This window comes from Ambystoma mexicanum, chromosome 11 (genome assembly GCF_040938575.1).
Source record: "Ambystoma mexicanum isolate Mex_15411 chromosome 11, UKY_AmexF1_1, whole genome shotgun sequence".
In the NCBI taxonomy this organism is placed as follows: Eukaryota; Metazoa; Chordata; class Amphibia; order Caudata; family Ambystomatidae; genus Ambystoma; species Ambystoma mexicanum.
Genome location: NC_090934.1, coordinates 827,112,028 through 827,131,748, shown reverse-complemented (window position 1 = coordinate 827,131,748; position 19,721 = coordinate 827,112,028). Strand labels below are relative to the sequence as shown.

General features: G+C 44.6%; 1 protein-coding gene across 1 annotated transcript in view; it reads right to left on the bottom strand.

Annotated features, from left to right (window-relative positions):
• NCR3LG1 (natural killer cell cytotoxicity receptor 3 ligand 1) overlaps positions 1-19,721 on the bottom strand; it is a 722,742-nt gene that overhangs the window by 414,599 nt on the left and 288,422 nt on the right. The window contains exon 4 of the mRNA XM_069623776.1: positions 16,209-16,319. Coding sequence (XP_069479877.1) covers positions 16,209-16,319 — 111 coding nt within the window. The remainder of the gene's footprint in view (positions 1-16,208; positions 16,320-19,721) is intronic.

Genomic DNA, 19,721 nt, shown 5'->3' with positions numbered 1-19,721 from the left:
TTAAAACTCACTATGATGAATGTAAAGGATCCAGCCTGGAAGGTGACTTGGCATCTCTGACATGGGATAACAATGCATTTTTGGAGTGGGCGTGCAGTGGCCTCTAAGGTTTCTACCACCCTCTGCTACTCTGTTACGCTGAAACCTATGAACGGCCTCAACCTAAATGGGGGCAAAACATGGTTGTTAAAGCGATGCTCTCTTAAGAGTTAGGCAAATAGCTGATCATCATTTGGCCTCAGGTATGGGGTTTGTTAAAATGAGTGTGTGTTATTGCACTCTCTCTTTTCTGATGAGTATTTTCGGTCATGTTTTTCAGAGTTGGGAGGTTAGCACTTGGATTTTGCAACAACTGGCTCCATGGTGCCCTCAAGCTCTATTTCCTCGATGGTGCAAGGATATATTCTATATCATACCCTAATTGAACTGTACGACCCGTCTCAAAACTAAACACAGGACTGACCTCCTCACAACCATGCTGACCGGCGTAGTAAGTTATGCAATCGAGTAAGTCCACCATTGATTACTATTCACTCTGCTAATCCCTGTGATCCTCCCCACGTTTCTGACTTTACTTGTATCTCAATTTGCCCTATACTTTGCTACTACCCCCACTAGCTCTTAACTTGCTATTTACAATGCCCATCACACTGCATATATTACCATAGAGTGCACAGCACCGCTCTGAATATTTGAATACTACCGCTGGGTTCCCACTGATTACCCGAAGCTCTTGTATCAGTATTTTACAACAAGCGTGCCTCACACCAGCCTATAGCATGAGAATGTGCCCTCAACTGTGCCACCCCTGGATTTCATGCCTGTCTCACATCAGCCTACAGTATTAAGACTGTGTATGTGCCTTTACCTGTGCCACCATTGTATTTCATGCCTGTCTCACATCAGCCTACAGTATTATACTGTGTATGTGCCTTTAACTGTGCCACCATTGTATTTCATGCCTCTCTCACATCAGCCTACAGTATTAGATTGTGTATGTTCATTTAACTGTGCCACCACTGTATTTTATACCTATCTCACACAAGAATAGCAACACACCCTCTAACCATGCTACCTCCATGCACATTTCTATCTCCCCATCCCGCCACCACAGTGCTTAGCTCTGCAACAGCACCCTGTCCACAACATACTATCTCTACCCGCCTACACACCACTACAGGTTATAGCCACCAATATGGCCACACACTTACCTAACACTCTACCCTGCTCACAAACCATTCCCATACACCCTTCCTCCCAGCCTTCACCACAGGTGTACCACACCTTGCCTCACTAAGGGACACCACATCTCAGCTACCTAGCACTGCCCCCTCTCAGACAACGCAAATAGCCCTTTCTCACACGCTCCCACCACCATTATACCTAAGGAACCAGAGACTTGGATCCCGCTCCTTCAGGGCGTCCACCACCAAGCACAAACTCTCTGCTAAAATCACCAAACATATCCCTCTTTCAACTATATGAACAGCTAGATGCAAAGAACCAAGCACCACACACCCCCTCATTAGGGCCAAACCTTTACCCAGTAACAACGTCTCCTTGCTAATTCAGCTTGCACTCATCAATGCCAGGTCAATGCAAGCCCACGCAACAGAAATCCATGATCTGATCAATGACTTGGAGCTCAATGCTTTAGCCATCACTAAGACCTGGCTACAAGAAGCCTCTGGTCCGGCCATATGCCAGTCCCTACCCCCTGGTTACACAATCCTCCGCCAAGACAGATCCACATACAAAGGCGGTGGGGTCGCCCTCATAATCAAAGAAACCCTCAAGGCTAGACAAATCAAGTCCGCCATTTCAGACAACTTTGACGCTCTCTCTGTAAAAATCTCCTTCTCTCCAAATAACACCTTGATGATGCACCTAGTATACCGTCCTCCAGGCCCACTACTCGCATTCCAAACCAATCTCTTACACCTCATAGGCAATAACCTCAAATCTAACACCAGAGCCATTCTCCTAGGATACATCAACCCCGGCTTCAAGGATAAAAAAGACAAACAAAACAAAGCCTTTGCTAAATCTCTCCTTGAATTGGATTCATTCAAAATGTGGACTCCCCCACACATATCAAAGGACGCATACTAGATTGGCTAGCTGACCACAACTGCAGGGTTGACATTAGCTCTAACACCCCACGTCCGTGGACAGACCACCATCTCATCACTTCAACCTTCCCTCACGAGTTGCAAACCATCAGAATCCTCCCATGCCAGCTGCCACTGCCAGGTCAAAAAAATGCTCACTAAAGACAGAATCCTCCCCCTCTTGGAAGCATCAGCCCTAAAAGTACCACTCTCCAACGACCCTACAGATCTGGTTAATCTCTACAACACTATCATCAAAGAAGCAGTTGACACCATTGCCCCACTAGAGAAGAAAATAACTAAAAGTATCAAACACGCCAACTCCTGGTACAACCAAGACCTCCTCAACCTAAAAGCACTCAAAAGGCAAGCCCTGAACAAATGCAATCATGCCCCTCTGCCTCCACATGCGACTCCTATCTTGCCATTGCCAAGCAATATGAAAACAACATTGCCACAGCAAAAGCGGCTGCCTACAACATCAGAATAGACAAAGCCAAATCGCAATCCAAGGAACTCTTTGCCATTTTTCATGAACTGGTCGTCCCCCCTTCATCCAAACAGCAAACTTGAAAGGATGAGAAATGGCGCAACGACATCCAACACGCCATGTTCGGTAAAATTCACCTACTCCAAGAAAAAAATAATACTAATCTCTACAACCTGCCCAAGGCTATCCCTCCAATGAACACCACCTCCGTACCAAGCCCTTCCAACACTCAAGATACTAAGCCTCCGCCCTTTAGCTTCAGAAATGTAACCATTCCTGAAGTCATATTAATCATGAAGCATATAAAACCATCAATATGCTAAGGTGACATCTGCCCAGCAACCATAATCGAAGATTGCGCTGCAGCACTAGCTCCCTTCATCACAGCATTTATTAATGCCTCATTTACCTCTGGCACAGAACCCTCTTCCCTTAAGGAAGCATGAGTCCGGCCACTGCTAAAAAAAAAACACACTGGACCCTGACTCTCCTAATAACTACAGGCCCATCACCACTGTGTCATTCTTGTTGAAAATTCTTGACAAGGCTGCATATCTGCAGATCCAGTCCCACCTAGAATTGAACAACATCCTGGGAAAAAGGCAATCTGGTTTTCGTCCTCGCCATGGTACTGAGTCAGCCCTGCTCGACTTGAAAAACCAACTACTTCAAAACATGGACAAGGGTAAATCATCGCTTCTTCTGCTTCTCGACCTGTCGGCTGCGTTTGACTTACTTTTTCACAAAATCCTAGGGAAACACCTCACAGACTCTGCTCATTTCTCCCATGAGGCCACCACATGGATAACTTCCTTCTTAGATGGCTGAGCTATGAGGGTCTTCTCAGAAGAAGCATCAGCTGCTCCGTCCCCCATTGGTTGTGGGGTACCACATGGGTCATGCACCTCCCTTACGCTCTACAACCTATTCACTTTACCACTATTCAATGACTTAGAAGAATTCAGCATAAAGTTCACCAACTATGCCGACGATACACAAATTCTTCTCCCACTATCAGGTGACTACCAGCAGGACCTCAAAACCCTACAAAACACCTATGCCATCATCCAGGCCTGGAAGGCAGCAAACGACCTCTGTCTCAATGGGGACAAAACAGAAATCTTACTGGTTGGCCCCAACGAGAGCCTAAAAAAACTAGACACCAACTACTGCAATTTCAAAATAGAGAACACCATTATCACAGTCTCCTCTGCGGTAAAAACCGTAGGAGTTTACTTAGACTCAACCTTATCTATGCATAGACATGTTAGCTACATCTCCTCCTCAGCTGCACTCACAACTAAAATTATCAATGCGGTAACACCCCACCTCTCTGCCAAGAACTGCCTCAATGTTGCCAGGGCTACCATAGGAGCAAAACGTGACTATTGTAATGTCCTCCTACTTGGCACTTCTGCCAAAAACACTAACAGATTACAAATTGCACAAAACAATGCGCTTAGAGCAGCCCTCAGTATCCCCAGAAGAGAACGCATCTCTCAGGCAAGACAGCAGGCCCACTGGCTCCCAATCAAAGAGTGCATTCTATTGAAGACACTCACAATCACTCATAAATGCCTCTCTCAATCAGCACCTTCTTACCTAGTTGAACAAATACACCAAGCTCAAACACTCAGACCCAAACGAGACATCTACTCACACCAGCTCACAATCCCTGCCTTCAACAGAGCCAAAGCAGGTGGATCCAGTTTAGAAGTATAGCTCCAAAATCCTGGAACTCACTACCACTTGAACTAAGATCTGAAACTTCTCTCATGGCCTTCAGAAAAGCCCTCAAAATCAAACTGTTTAAGTAGACCCTACTCGCTTCACTGTTCCCCTGTAACCTCGGAACATAAGTACTGTATATGCTTAACTTGTATATATCTGTGCATAAAATGTCAATTAAGTGAATATTCTGCAACAACGCCTCGATGCCCGAGGGCAGTTTGTGCGGTTTATAAATGGAAATAAATAAATAAATATTGCTGCAAACGAGGTGATTAAGATCCAAAGTGGTGTTATTAGATCATAAAACTACGTTGAAATAGGATGGTGAATTATATCGTGTGGAATGATAAGGGAGTGAGAACCCCTATTAAAAGACAAAAGGTTCTGTCCCATTTGAAGAAACATGCGGCTCAAGTGGCGCTCATTCAGGAAACCCACTTCTCTGCTAAGGAGGAGGCTAAACGTCCAACGACTGTGAATAGGCCAGGTTTATTATGCGGAAGAAAAAGGTCAGAAAGGAAGAGTTGCCATTTCGTTCCACAGGAGGCTTTTTGTCAAGGTGATCAGATCGAAAGCAGATGAACATGGCAGATGGGTAATGGTGGCTTGTACAATACTTAATAATCCTCAATGCATGCTTATGGGCCTAAGCAGGCAGACATAAACTCTGAATAATGGTACAAACATTAAACAGCGCATCCATCCTCATGAGGGGGGACTGTGATTGACCACTAGATCCAATCATTTATAGGAAATCTTACTGTAAGTTCATACCCTAATAATTTAGCTAGTGTATGGCGGATATGCAACCCAGGAGAGTTAAAATATACAATATAATCCCCCAAGCACTCATCTTTCTCCAGAAAGCATTGATTGTTCCTGAGTGAAATATTTATGACATATATGTAAAGGTATGAAATCACACCAATCCTAATATCAAACCATGTACCTATGAGGTTCCATCTAGGAATAATAAGTGGCGTCTTAATACGGGCCTCTTGCAATCTCAAGAATTTAGGAACTTGATCACACAGTTCGCACAAGTCTTCTTCCTTACAATTGAGGATGGGAGTACCGCAATTGTGACAATTTGGGACGCAAATAAGGTGGCCCTTCAAGGGCATATCATTAGTTATGTGGCCTGGAAATGTAAGATGGCAAGACAGAACAATGCTAAGAACCTAAAATAAAAAAATACAGTAAAAAAATAACTAGCATTAAATCTATGGAAGTGAAATATAGCCAAGCAACTATTAAGGGTCCTTATTGGGGCAAACATTCAATATAAAAAAGCCTGCATGGAAAAAGCCTCTGGGGATCTGCTCAGATATCAATCCAAGTTCTTTGGGGGTGCCAATAAAGTGGTTTCCATGCCAGCCACATATCTAAAAGCTAGAAATCAAAACAATAAAATCACATCCCTTAAAGTGGGTTGAAGCACTAGTACTAGGGACAGCGAAATAGCAGGGTAGTTCGGCCAAATATTATGAGGCCCCATACACTCTGGAGTTGCTGCCCTCTCAATCTTTAATTGTCGCTTTCCTAAACAGTAGAACCGATCCTGCACCCCACTTGATCACAAAGTTGAATTTAGCTAATTAGATAAGGAAATCTCATCAGAAGAAATTAAATCGCTGATTACAAAGAGCAAGAATGGTAAGGCACAGGAGCAGGGCAGGCTGCCGATGGACTTCTGTCATAGGTTTATGGACATGCTTGCATCCAAACTGGGTGCTCTCTATATATTACAGCACAAAAGGGGTGCTCCAGTGGACATTTCACAAAGCCATAATCCACGTAAACCCTAAACCTAAGCATGTTGATTCATACCGCACACCTCTGTTATTTCCATGGTCTCCAGGTTTATTGGCAATGAGACTGGTACCATTCATTCCCCAATTGGTACAGAGGGACCAAATCATTTTTGTGAAAGGCAGGATCGCCTCAGTGGACACTCGGTCACTGTGGGACATAATAGATTTAGCTAACACATATAAACCATGAGCAGCTGTCATGTTGTATGTGTAAAAGGCCTATGACAGGGTGGGATGGCCTTATCTTTCTGAGATTCTACCGTTGCTTGGCCTTAATAGAAACATACCAGGTCTGATCTTTGCCCTGTTTTGGAGCCCTCAAGCTGCTGTATTTGTGAATGGGACCTTCTTGCAATACTTGTCCATGCGTAGAGGAAACCAACAAGGCTGTCCCCTTTCTCCCCTACGATTTGTGTTGTGCTTAAAGCCATTACTCCAGAAAATATGAATGAACAAGCTGATAAAAGAGTTAGGCACATGCTTACATGGAAAATCCAATGACTTTTCTCCCCGCCCTTCCTTAAAAAAATCTCTCACTATTTAGCAGTCACAGGATACAACCACAATCTAGGAGAAAAAAAAATTAAGTGTTCCCCCTTAACAAGTATTGCCATATCCCTCACATGGAGGGAACTCATTTGGCAACCAACTAACATCAAATATCTCGGCATCCGAGTTGTCCAACAGACAGATGATGCACTAGGGATAAACATGGAAACTATTAAATCAAAGGTCTACAACCTAATAGGTGCATGGTCTCCTCCACTCCTCTCATTGTGGGGCAGAGTGGAGACTGTGACAATTTGCATTACACCAGTGGTGATATACTCCCATGCAATGCTGCAGTCAGAATTGCCCTCTACATTTTTTAGAGAGGTTTACAGAATAATAACTATGTTATTATGGAAAGGGGAAAACAGGGGTTCCTTCACTAGGCTGCTGTTAGCCCTGTCACAGGGAGAGATGGGGTTCCCGACATTTTGGAAGTATGCCAAACTATTTGTGTTCAATCAAGGCCTGATTTGTAACTCAAATGTGGACATGGAAGATGGGTTAGCCTCTCCCTTCCAGGTGGAAGAACTAACGTATCTTAATGCTAAACCTTTTCTTAAAGAGATGCATGCAATCTCATGTACAAAGAAAGCTATACTATAATGGGAGCAGGAAGTAGGTGGCCAAAATGCGCAGCCATTTTTCTTGTCCCCTTTGGTTCAATACTAATTTGGCAGTAGGAGATATACCTCTGCATTGGCCCACTTGGATAGAGAGGGGAATATTATATGCAAAGCAAATCTGGTCAGACTACAGAGTTCTCCCCTTCTCCTCACTACACAGGAAATGTAACTTCCAACAGGACAATTCTTAAGCTACCTTCAGATATCTCATAGTGTGACCATATACATTCATGGCAGGCGAGGGGGTATCATGACCCCCAAGTAGCTCCTAAAACGACATCTGCCATATACAAGAGACTAAGGTCCTCATCACGAGTTGGGCGGTATCCCGACTCGGATACCACCCAACTTTATTTGCGTCACCACCCACCTGTCCAGCGGTATTACCGCTGGATCAGGGTTGGGTGGTAAATGTTATTCCCCATTGGGTCCTTTTGGGGGAATTTTCTGCGCAATTACCTCCGGTAGTATTACCACATGGTAATTGCACCGTAAATCAGCATTTTTCCAGCATGTTTACCTCCAGCTCTGAGCTGGGGGTAAACATGACATACACATGATTGGGTGGACCCTTAAATGCGGCGGTAACCCTGTTAACACCGCATTTAAGGGCTACCGCCTGTTAGTGAGAATTCTCAGAAATGTGCTAATTCCCTCCAATTTAGAGACCCCCAGCAACTTTGCTGGATTTTGAGGAATTGATTGTTTTAACCTGGAGAGAGTGAGACCCTTTTTACCACTCTCTCATGTATTTTAATGTGGATTTTACCTCTGTGTTTCTTTTGGTTGTGGAGTCTGACAAACTCCATAGGCATAATCTTTTACATTGGGCCTCATTATGACCCAGGCGCTAAGTGTTTAACGGCGCCGTAAAAGGCTGCGGCGCCGTTAAACACCTAGCACCTAATTAGGAGGTCCTTTTGCGGGACCCGACCTTAACGGCTGGTTTTACCGCAATTTGCGGTACCGTAATTAGCACCTTCCCCATTCCCATTGAGCCCTATGGGGCAAAAATGGGAATGGGGAAGGGCCATGGCGGCATGGGGAATTACCGCCCCACCAACCTCGGAATGGGGTGGTAATTCCCCATTCCGCCATGGCGGACTCCGGCATGGACCATGGTGCTAATAGCACCATGGTTTAGCACCGGAGTCCTAATGAGGCCCATTGTGTCACACAGCACCTTCGGTGCAGTGACACAGGGAAATCTTCCAGATTTCCCAAAGGTTTAACTACCTTCTCTGGGATAAAGTACTGTTTCCCAGAGCAGTAAAGTGAAATTGACTTTACTTACCATTGTAACTTTCTAGACCCAGCACACACTATCTTACAATAGAGTGCTGGAGGGGTTACCTAATATCCCCTATGTCTAGCTTCTCATGTAACATTTTTATGTTACCCTTTTCTCATTGAATGGCTGGTGGCAGTGGTTTCGTTTAAACTACCATGGTGTGCATTTACCGCGGGCTGCGTTCACAGCTGCTGTAAAGCAACCACGGAAGCCATCTTTGTCAAAATGGCGCCCGGTCTTCTTTTTTCGCCATTTCTTTGTAGAAAGGTCCTTCTTGAGATTTACTCTGCGTGCCAAACCAGGTTTGGTCTCTTTGTTCATTTTGCCTTTGGCTGTATTCATGAGTGAAACCCACCTTTGGCTCCAGAGTGTCTAGGGAAGGCAGGAAGTGAGGGAGGCGCCCAAAACTCCCTGTCCTTAGTCTCCTGGAGACCCAAATGCACTCTGTGGTGATTGGCTGGCTGACTGTCCAGCAAGGACAGCCACCCTGCTGGGTGACTGACAGCTAGGCTGGAATGAATGGGAGAGAACTGAATAAAAGGCAAGTCCTTTGGTTTGGAAGGCAGAGTCGACCACTGGATGAAGAAACCGAAGAAGAGATTGAAGAGGATGCATGCGGCAACTCCTGCACCGTTGGTTTGCTTGGTGAAGCCCTGCTGCAGTGCCAAAACACCAAGTTTGCATCGACAGAGAAGTTCCTGCAAGGACGACTTCTCCCTCTGAGTTGGTAGGACCAATCAACTCCAAAGTAAGCCACCTGGACATCCATCTCAGAGCTGGTTGAATTTCCACAAAGTTGCTGCTGGAAACCGTATAGACAGGGAGAGGAACACCAGATTGTGTGCATTGCTTTTAAACTGGCCTAGAGCTTTTGGAAGATCCTCCGGACTCCCAGGATACAGGAATGACCAAGCCTGAACCCCCTCAACAGAGTGAAGGAGCCCAGAAGCAAGGAAAGTCCATCTCGACAGCCAGGAACCGCAGTGTTGGTATTTGCGGTAGACGCAAGGAGCTGAAACACTAAACAGCCACTGAAAGTTAAGTTTGCCGGTTGTGAGTTTTGACCCTCCCAGTGCATTGCAGGAGTCCCCCAATGTCCTCCCTCTTGTCCCCATGACTAAGGCCCAGGAACAGTGAGATGTGCAGAGCTGTAAAGGAACAAAAGCCATCAGCTGCATCTTATCTTCATTTCTAAGGTACTGTAAAACAAGTCTAAGAAACTTACCTCTTACTGTAGAGTTGCTTGAAACTTCCACAACTCACAAGTCTAATCAGCTTGTGGCCCTACATGTGATTCTTCATTTCATCAAAGACTCCTAAGAACTTGTGCAAAGACTTTTCCATTTACTTCCCAGAAGTGCTTCATCCTATACAAGACTTTTGCCCATTGACTTTGGCTTAGCCTATTGAATTGTATGACTCGCCTTGGACAATCCAAAAGTATTTGACTGCTTAAGAATATTAGTGGTCTCTTGTGTTCCAATAACCTTTGCCTTTTACCAATTCCTAAAAGCATTGTAAATGCCAACAGTAAGATATTCATGCCCACAGCAGCCTAGTTATTGAAGTCACCTGTGGGTGTAGGTTGTGTCTGAGGGCCATCCCAAAAGGGTCTTTACTGATTTAGGACTAAGAGTGTACAGTATTGAAGTGTATTTGTGTGTTACTATTATATTGCTCTCTTCTGAAGAAGGCTTTCTAACTGACTGATAAATAAATTAATAATTGTTTATGCAAGATACCTTGAGTGTAAGAGTTCATTTGAATACCTGTAAATGTAAATCTCTGTGTACCTCCACTAGAGCTCACGTTTACCCCGCTTGAGATAAGCCTGGCTGCTCAACACGCTACCAAAACTGTGTAGTACAAGCTTATGCCAAAGGTTGGGTTGCCTATACCTGTAGTCAGAGTTGTGTGTAGTGGTCCCAGAGGGTACTGCATACAAACTTTGCCTAACACCGCCCAACTCGTGATGAGGCCCTAAGAGATGCAGGCTGGCACAAACCCAATGCAAAGGTTGAGAGTGCTTGCAACATAGATTGTTGTGTTGAAAGTCCGTACTTCCTTTGGAGGAGAATCTGGATGGAGATTCGACCCAAGACAAATGCAGCTACAACTTCCCAATCACTGCATTGGTCATATAGCAGAGCTCGCCTGAAGCCACCCAGACTGGGAAGCACGGATCAACACTCTCTGGCAGGCATGTACTGGCCAAAGACCCATCAGCTCTGATGTCTGTTTTAAAGTGAAAAACTATGGTTTGTTAAGTGATACACAATCTGTAGTTTAGGATCTGTACTGAAAAACTATGTATGCATTAATTGCATAAAATGTGAAATGTTTAGGAAGGCATGAAATGCATATAATTGGCTGTATAATGTTTATGTTTATTATTTGTATTGCGCTCCAGGTACCCAAATGCTTAAGCGCGGAGACAACAAAAAAACAGACAATACAAACAATTCTCAACATGAGACAGAAATGAACAAAAACGTATCCAAAACAATATGCAGAGCAAACAACAGCAAAAGACATGGCGTAGGGAAACCTCCTTAATCCAAATAAATAATCAAATGATCAGATTGCAGCTGGTGGATCCCCTCGGCATGTATCTGCATAGTCTTAAAAAGGCAGGTAGGGAGCTAGACCCACACCACACCAGGACGCAGTCTTTATTGCCATGTGTCCTCCAGTCTCTCAGGTCCATCCTGCGAAGGATTTTAAGATCTGATAACCTGACCACACCCGCTCCAGTTCTCTGTCTAAGCCATGCTAGAACTTTAAGCCGCAGGGCTTCTTTGGGTTAATGATCATTAACCTTGCTAATATTAGTGATAATAAAGTTTCTCTGGTCCAAAACAAAATCCTGAGCACTCGTATCTTCTATTTTGGGCATCTGACATTTTCTAATACACAGGTTCTGGGATGAACCCAGCTTTGGAAGAACATTCATCTGTAACAGGGGTATGTGGGCCTCTTGACCCGATTTCTGTGCCACTGCTATAGTGGCAACAGCTGGTTCCAAGGTGGGGTTGACAATGTTTGAGTTTGTAGTTATGCTGCTTTTATTTATCGGAATACTGTGCAGTGCCGCAACAATCTTACTACAGTAGTCCGATTGTGAGGCCTTATCTAGTAGCTCTTTTTGAAGGTTGATTTGACAAGCCTTATCCACATTGATTGTCCCAATTCCAGCATTTAGATAGAAGGATTCATTAGTTTGTGAGGCCATATTCTTGCTCAAAGAGCTTGGATCCACCACGAGTTTACTTAGAGACTCCGCTAGGAGACCCAAATCAAAGGGGCTTGTGCAAAACACCAGCTCCTTGGCAATACTGGCCATACAATCCGGCCAATGATCGAGTATAGATTGGTCTAAGGAGGATGGAGGGAGAAGACTTCCGGTACTCCATATTATTTCCTAAGGGATTCTCACATCCCTCGTGGGTCGGGAGGACAGCGGAATTACTAGCGAACTCCATGGTAATGCTATTCTCTCTTTTTAAAACAGTCCCTGGGGCTGCGGGAGTTATAGTCAGTTTGGGTTTAGATTGCATATTCTGCAATCTTTTGTCTTCTCCGGGTGCTGAGGGTCATGACCTCCTGTACCCGGTCTCTTGTCTTGTCGGCGAGGAAAGAGAGGATGCAAGGCCCACCTGTCCCAATTCCATTCCGATCTGACTTGTGGGACCTTTCTCACCGCAAATAGGGGAATGAAGGGGCTGCTCCTGAATCCTTGAGCGTGAATTATGGAAATCCCCTTTTATGCGGGTGGCCATAAATTCAGGTATTCCTTACACAAGTTATGAGAGTAATAAAAAAGAGAGACCCCTTCTCAGGGGCATCGTTGTTTAACACAGTGTCCTCCATGTCACATTTGGTTTCAAAATCTGTGTTTGGCACCTCATGTGGTTTCCTTCTTTGGTTCTTTCTTCAACCTCTTTTGTAGACGCTGCTCCATCAGCACTTCGATTGCAGTGGCTATGACACTTTGCCAAGCGATGGGCAATCTGAATACTGCATGTTTATTTATTTATATCATGTGATGCCAAGCTGAATAAATGCCATCATCTTTCATTTAGATGCGAAGAAGAAATGCGTTTTTTTTAAATTATGAAATAAAGCCCATAGGTTTATTCTCCTATCAAGTAAATTGACCCAAGCAAGGTGAAATACATTAGAAAGCGCTTTGCCGTATACATCGGTTAATTTCCAGTGGAAACGCCATCCATATGTTCTATTTTTGGATCACCCCTGTTTCCACTGATATAGTGGGTTGCCCCTCTGTTCTAGCCTATGCACTGGTCATGTAAGCACGAAAAAGCAACAATTAAACACATGCTGTTCGTGTGCAAGTTTGCAGCTGGGTTTTATGGCAGCGCAGTGGCCTCTGATTGCTCACCTGTGTAATGTTCAGTTTCTCTACTTGATCTTCTCAGTAATCGGTGGCAGTGTACACCCTGCCTTCAAAAGAAACCTTGCTCAAAGGATGCTTCTCAGTGCATTTTTAGATATAACCTTTAACGTTATCGCATCGAATTGGAAATTCTTCTCTTAACGTTTGATTACTTCTTGGTGGAACGTGAAAGCTCATGTGCATCAAATGGAAGTGTACAGATATAAGAAAGGGCCTCACCCTCTAGCCAGGAATACCCCATGGCAATGAGCAGAGGAATCTTGTGTCGGATCCCAGCTAATGACCAGGTAGCCTTAACTATCCAATTACAGAAGGCAACCAGATGCTCATGGATAGTGCAGGGTGATGTGAGGAGGGAAACAAGAGAGTGCACTAGGACGACACAATGCAGGAATCGACTCAAACAATGGGCCTCATTACAAGTATGGTGGTCAGGGTATCGCTACCGGCACTGTTATTACCGTACCACCATACAAGGAGTTCTGATTGCGGGTGCCCTTGCAGCCACCAGGTTCACCGGCAGCCGCGAGCAGAACATGATGGTAGCGCTGGTACCATTATTAACGGTACCAGTGCTACCACCCTCCCCATCCCCATTGAGCCCTATGGGGCTCAAATGGGAATGGGGATGTACTGGGCCGGAATAGCCCGGCAATTGCCCATTTGCGGGTGCCGGACACTCGCAGCCCTGTGCTGTACTTGAATTTTTACCAACCTGTACTACCAATTGTGACACTCACAGGCTTGCTCTTTACTTGATCTTTACCTGTCTGTACTACCAATTGCGACACTCACAGGCTTGCTCTTTACTTGATCTTTACCTGCCTGTACTACCAATTATGACACTCACAGGCTTGCTCTTTACTTGATCTTTACCTGCCTGTACTACCAATTGTGACACTCACAGGCTTGCTCTTTACTTGATCTTTACCTGCCTGTACTACCAATTGTGACACTCACAGGCTTGCTCTTTACTTGATCTTTACCTACCTGTACTACCAATTGTGACACTGACAGCCCCGTGCTGTACTTGAATTTTACCTACCTATAACTACCAAATACGAACAAGCACTTTCTGTAACTAGCGCCTAGATGCCTCCATGCTTTGTGTACTGAAATAAATACATTTATGTCATGATGTAATGTCATACTATGAAATAATGCTTATCACCCTTTGGGGTGATTGTTAACAAGCTACACCTCAAGCAAAACGGTATTACCAAGTTTACGTTTGCCCTACAATCGGCAAATATCCAATCCACGGTGTATCGTCTTCTTGTTGTTTCCTTTTTCTCCTGTAGCTCTTACTCATTTCTTCTTCGCCCTCTATGATTCAGGCTTTCACTTCACCCACTCTTTCAATTCTTGCCTTTTTGCTTTCACATATAAGACTTAAGAGTTTGTTGACACTATTCTGTCAGGCAACAGGATCGCGAATATTGAACAAGTTACCTGTATTGGCAATAATTTACCTTTTTGATGAAATTTAATAAGTCAGAGTAATGTGTATTAGGATTTCACATCCTGTGTTGACTGGTTTCTGTTCCACCTGATGCACGCATGAGTTTCAAAAAAGTGTGTTAAATAATAATGGGCTTAGCATCACCCCATTAACCAACATGGACCAACCATGGAATAGCAGTAGCAGCCCGGATAGTGCCATGCTAGAGGGCCTTAGTTCAGGTCCCCCTAAGACAGGGAGAGCCTAGTCAGTAATTGGTGATCTAGGGTATTGTCGGCAGCCCATGGCTGTTTGCGGTTGTTTCCATCAAGTGGGTGCAGGCTATCTTGCCACAGTTTACGAGCAGTTATTCTTTCATGGACTCTCAATCATGCCACTAACTCTCTGTGTCAGACAATAGGTACGGGCTCTGTGAGCCACCATTGTTTGTGCTTGGTAGGGTTTTGGCCTCTGGCTGTTTCCCGCGGATAGTGTGCGGTGCCTGGTGACTGTTCTCTCTCTGTTGGTGCTCGCTGCTTCATAATCCTGGGGCGTTGTCTCTGTGAGAGATAGAAACACTCCAGCGAGCCTGTTGTTTCCAAACATGGCATGAGACAAGCTTGTACTGCACAAGAACATACTGGCGCCAGGGGGATGGGAGCACAGAAACTGGTGCCATCTCAACTGCCACCGTGCTTCTCAGGGGAAATAACTGAATCTGGATTTCTCCATGGGAGACTGCCCACTCCCAGATGAGAAGGGTTCCCATCTTCTCTTGACAAGGCAACGATGAATGCCATGTTACGGTATCATTACGAGTTTGGCGGTAACCCTTAAATGCGGCTGTAACGCTATTACCGCCGCATTTAAGGGTCCGCCAGATCATGGCCTTGGCGGATTTTCCCCCAGCTCTGAGCTGGGGGGAAATCCGTGGCAGAATTGCCGATTTTTGGCGCTATTCGCGGTAATAGCGTGAATTTTCCCCATTGCTACCAATGGGGAATGAGGAATTCCCGAATGGGCCCAATGGGGAATGGGCACTAACCGCTCCGCCAAACCCGTGATCCGGCGCTAATAGCACCGGGGGGTTTGGCGGTAGGGCTAATAGCACCAGCGGTAATACCGCCAGCGTTACCGCCCAACTCGTGATGAGGCCCTCTGTTGGATTATGACAGATGCCATGCGTGTTCAGGTAGCTTCTAGGATCTATGTGATTCTAAAGGCTTAACCACACCAGAAAGTACAGCAGCTGATTTCACCAGAGTTTTGATCCGGAACACCCTTGTCACTCCTTCAACTAGTGTATGCAATAGACATAAATACATTGAGCCTACACTGAGAATCAATACCTGCCCTCTCTATGGACAGCAACACCAGATTCCACTATTCTCTTCACACACAGTTTTACAAACCATACCCAGAAAACATCCTCATACATTACTCAATGCACAAGTGTTTCTCTGTAAAGATACCACACATATTGCCTTTGCGAATGTTTGCTGGTTTTAATTCTACTCTATTTAGAGTAAAGGAGGTACCCCTTCATGTAGCTTAAACTTCCCTTGCCCAGAAGGGGTATGAATAAACTGGTTTATCTCCATTCTTATACCTATGTCATTTTGCAAAGTGCCAGAATCGATCAAATACAATGTTTGAAATCCACAAATGCGCAAAAGCACACAATAATTGATAGTGACAGTTTTGAACAGATTGACATTTCAGCCCCAGAGGCTCTTACCTTGCTTAAAAAACTTTGTGTATATACAATAACAGGTTACCAACAGCAGCAAGCAAAATGATAACGTTCCAAAAACTGCTCCAATTATGGTTGTTAAAAAAGTATCTTTTTCTGCGAATAAAAACAAAAAACATTATTATCGCCATGAGCACTTAAATAAGCAAGAGACATTTAGCATTACTTGCACTGCATACATTTGAGACCTTAGCCTGTGGGTTACTGAACTGTTGTTCACCCATAGTTAAAGGAGAATCTCGGCTTGTTAAGATGTCACAAGGATTCTTTAATAGATAATGCATGTTCTGCATGCAACTACACACAGCTTGTTGTTTTAATTCGGGGCGATTATTCCTTACTGTATTCCGGCTATTTGTGAACTATACAAGGACAAGTTAACATTGGTGAAAGTGTTAGAAAAATAAATGTGTTTTGGTGCGCATGAGCTGTGCGTGCATACTTCACTGTGTGCAGGTTCTTCAGAACGTGGTTGCTCGGCTGGCGACCTCTACGCAGCGTGGCTGTCACATGTCTCCTGTTCTCCGTCAGCTCCACTGGCTGACGGGGGCCAAATGTGTTCAGCTTAAAGCCCTTTAAAGCAACACATGCACATATGACATTTCACAAAGCTTTGAAAATGTTTCTTTTTTCAGCCTTATCTTCCACTGTTCTGTGGGGAGCGTCAAGATGCCCTCAGGCAAACGTTGTGCTTAATACTTTTCGTTCTATTCCATTGTTTGTGATTACTAGGCACTGAAAAAGTGTCACATGCTTTTGAATGTCATATCAGTATTTTTGTATGAAAACGGTTTCAGGATATGGACATTGTTACATATTCTACTTTTGTTTAATGTAGAATTAAATTACACATGTAATAACAACATAAGTGGTCAGCAGCTGTGATTAAACACTCCAATTTATTTCAAAGAAACCCTTTGACCAATATAAGAAATGGCAATGCAACCATGTCCTCTCTGCACTTTCTTCACTGTCATGTTGTCTCAGATGCTTGCTCTGGCCTGATTTTGTTGTGTTGTTTGATTTCAGGCTATATGTGTAACTAAGGAATGTGTATTTGTCACAGATGCACGCAATGTCCCATAGCAAATAATTTTAAAATATTATTTTCAAACAGTGAAAACTGCGCTTCTCTTCTATCAGTCTTTATATTCTCTCAACAGATGACAGTCTTGTGACGTTCAAAGCATATACCTGGTGGATTCATGGAAGACTTGGAGTCAAAGTGCATAGAGTTATAGCAGTGTGAATCGTACATCCGATCAGAAGGTCTAAATACAATTGGTCAATACATCGATTTTAGAAGCATCCAAAATATTCAAGGACATTGTCATGTATAGTTTTTATAATTTTTTAAATATATATCTATACATTTATATTTGTGATAAAATATTATGATGCCATATGTCCATTTACCACTGCTGAAGACATGGCTATTATGGTATTTTATTTACTCCTGGCTTTTCTTGCCTTTCCTCTATCTGTCCCTGAAATTACAAAACATGACTCAAAGCTGAAAAACGTGCAAAAAAACATTTCACAAAGTAAAATCTAATGTTGTCACATTTTGGTTATCCTCTGGTACTAAGAGGCTATTTCTAATGTTATTAGAATTAAGCATGTATACTATACAGAAAATAAATGTACAACAATCATCCCATAAAATGTTCACACTCTGCAAATATGTTCCACTTGTTTCATAGCCATCTCTAACCCACACTGCACTTGTTGTGGATTTATGAACGCTTTGGGACTTATCATTGCTAATGCCAGACCACATCAAAGTTCCTATCTATCCCAACACCCTCCCATCCAAGCAAGGTTGGCATTGTCCAGCTGAGGTTTGAGTAATGGTTTGTAGGTTGGGGAAGTTAGTATTTGTGAGTCATTATCAAAATACATAAAAATAACTGCCAACAATGCAATATATAAAAAGGAACAAGTTACTTACCTGTAACTGTTGTTCTCCAGCATGGGTCTGGCATGGATTCACATGCTCATGAATATTCCCCGTCGTCAGGCTGGGAATCCTCGGTAAAGAAAAAATCAGTATCAGTTTCATTTCTGATCTGTCTTTCTTAGTAGTAACCAATCACTGATCTCTGGGTCATACTGCCCCCAGCCAATGATTGCCCTCTCCCTAAGCCCCGCCTCTGGCAGCCATCCTCAGATTTGGTAGCACGCAAAGTGGCAGTATGACCAAGTGAAGAGCCGCAGAGGGGTAGGCGGGAGGGTTTGTATGAGAATCCATGCCAGACCCATGCTGGAGAACAACAGTTACAGGTAAGTAGCTTGTTCTTTCTCCAGCATGGGGTCTGGCATGGATTCACATGCTCATGAATAAAAGAATACATAGCAGTTTACACATGCACAATCACAGGAGGTGGCAAAGGCTCAACATTAAGCATTAAATCCAAAACTCAACATTAAGCAATTCTTACCTCCTCACCAGGCTCACCTTAGGCGAACAGGTTGCGCAGCACTGCTTGGCCGACCCTGGACTCCTCCCTGGAGTCCCGATCGACGCAGTAGAATCTCGTGAAGGTGTGCGTAGACCTCCACGTAGCAGCTCTGCAGATGTCCAGCAGGGGCACACCAGACAGGAACGCTGTAGTAGCAGCGATCGCTCTCGTCGAATGGGCTTCGGACGGCCGGGCAGCGGTCGGTTTGCCAACCAGTGACAGTGCATGATGCGGCCGGAGAGCCATCTGGAAATGGAAGTCTTCGAGAGAGCCTTCCCTTGATTCACAGACCCAAAGTTCACAAATAGTTGTGACGTCTTCCGAAAACTCTTCGTGCGGTCCACGTAGAACTTCAGCGCTCTAGCTACATCCAGCGAGTGCAAAGTCCTCTCGGCCGGCGTCGAAGGCGACGGGAAGAAAACTGGTAACACCAAGGGCTCATTGAGGTGGAAGTCCGATGGCACCTTGGGCATGAAGGAGGGGTGCATCTTCAGCACCACCCTCGTGTCAAGAAAAGTCAAGTATGGAGGCTTGCAAGATAGGGCCTGGATCTCTCCCACTCGTCGTGCAGAGGTGATGGCCACGAGGAACGCTGTCTTCCATGACAGGAACTTCAAAGGCGCCGAATGCATAGGCTGGAATGGGGCCCCCACGAGCTTGGTCAGCACCACATTAAGCTCCCACGCTGGGGCAGGAGCCTTCACCGGCGGGAACGATCGGAATAGTCCCTTCATAAATACCTTCACCAGGCGATGAGACCACAAGGACGCCCGTCCCGTAGTCCTGGTATATCGGGAGATGGCAGCCAGATGTATTTTGATGGAGACGTGAGCCAATCCAGCTTTGGCCAGCGACAGTAGGTACGGCAGTATTTGAGGGGCCGTAATCCGCAGAGGGTTAATCTTCTGTGCACGGCACCAGACAGAGAACCTCTTCCACTTATGACCATAACACTTAAGAGTTGAGGACACCCTGGCTTTTGTAAGAACCTCTCTGCAGTCAGCCAGGATATTGTACCCTCCAAACTCTAGTGCTG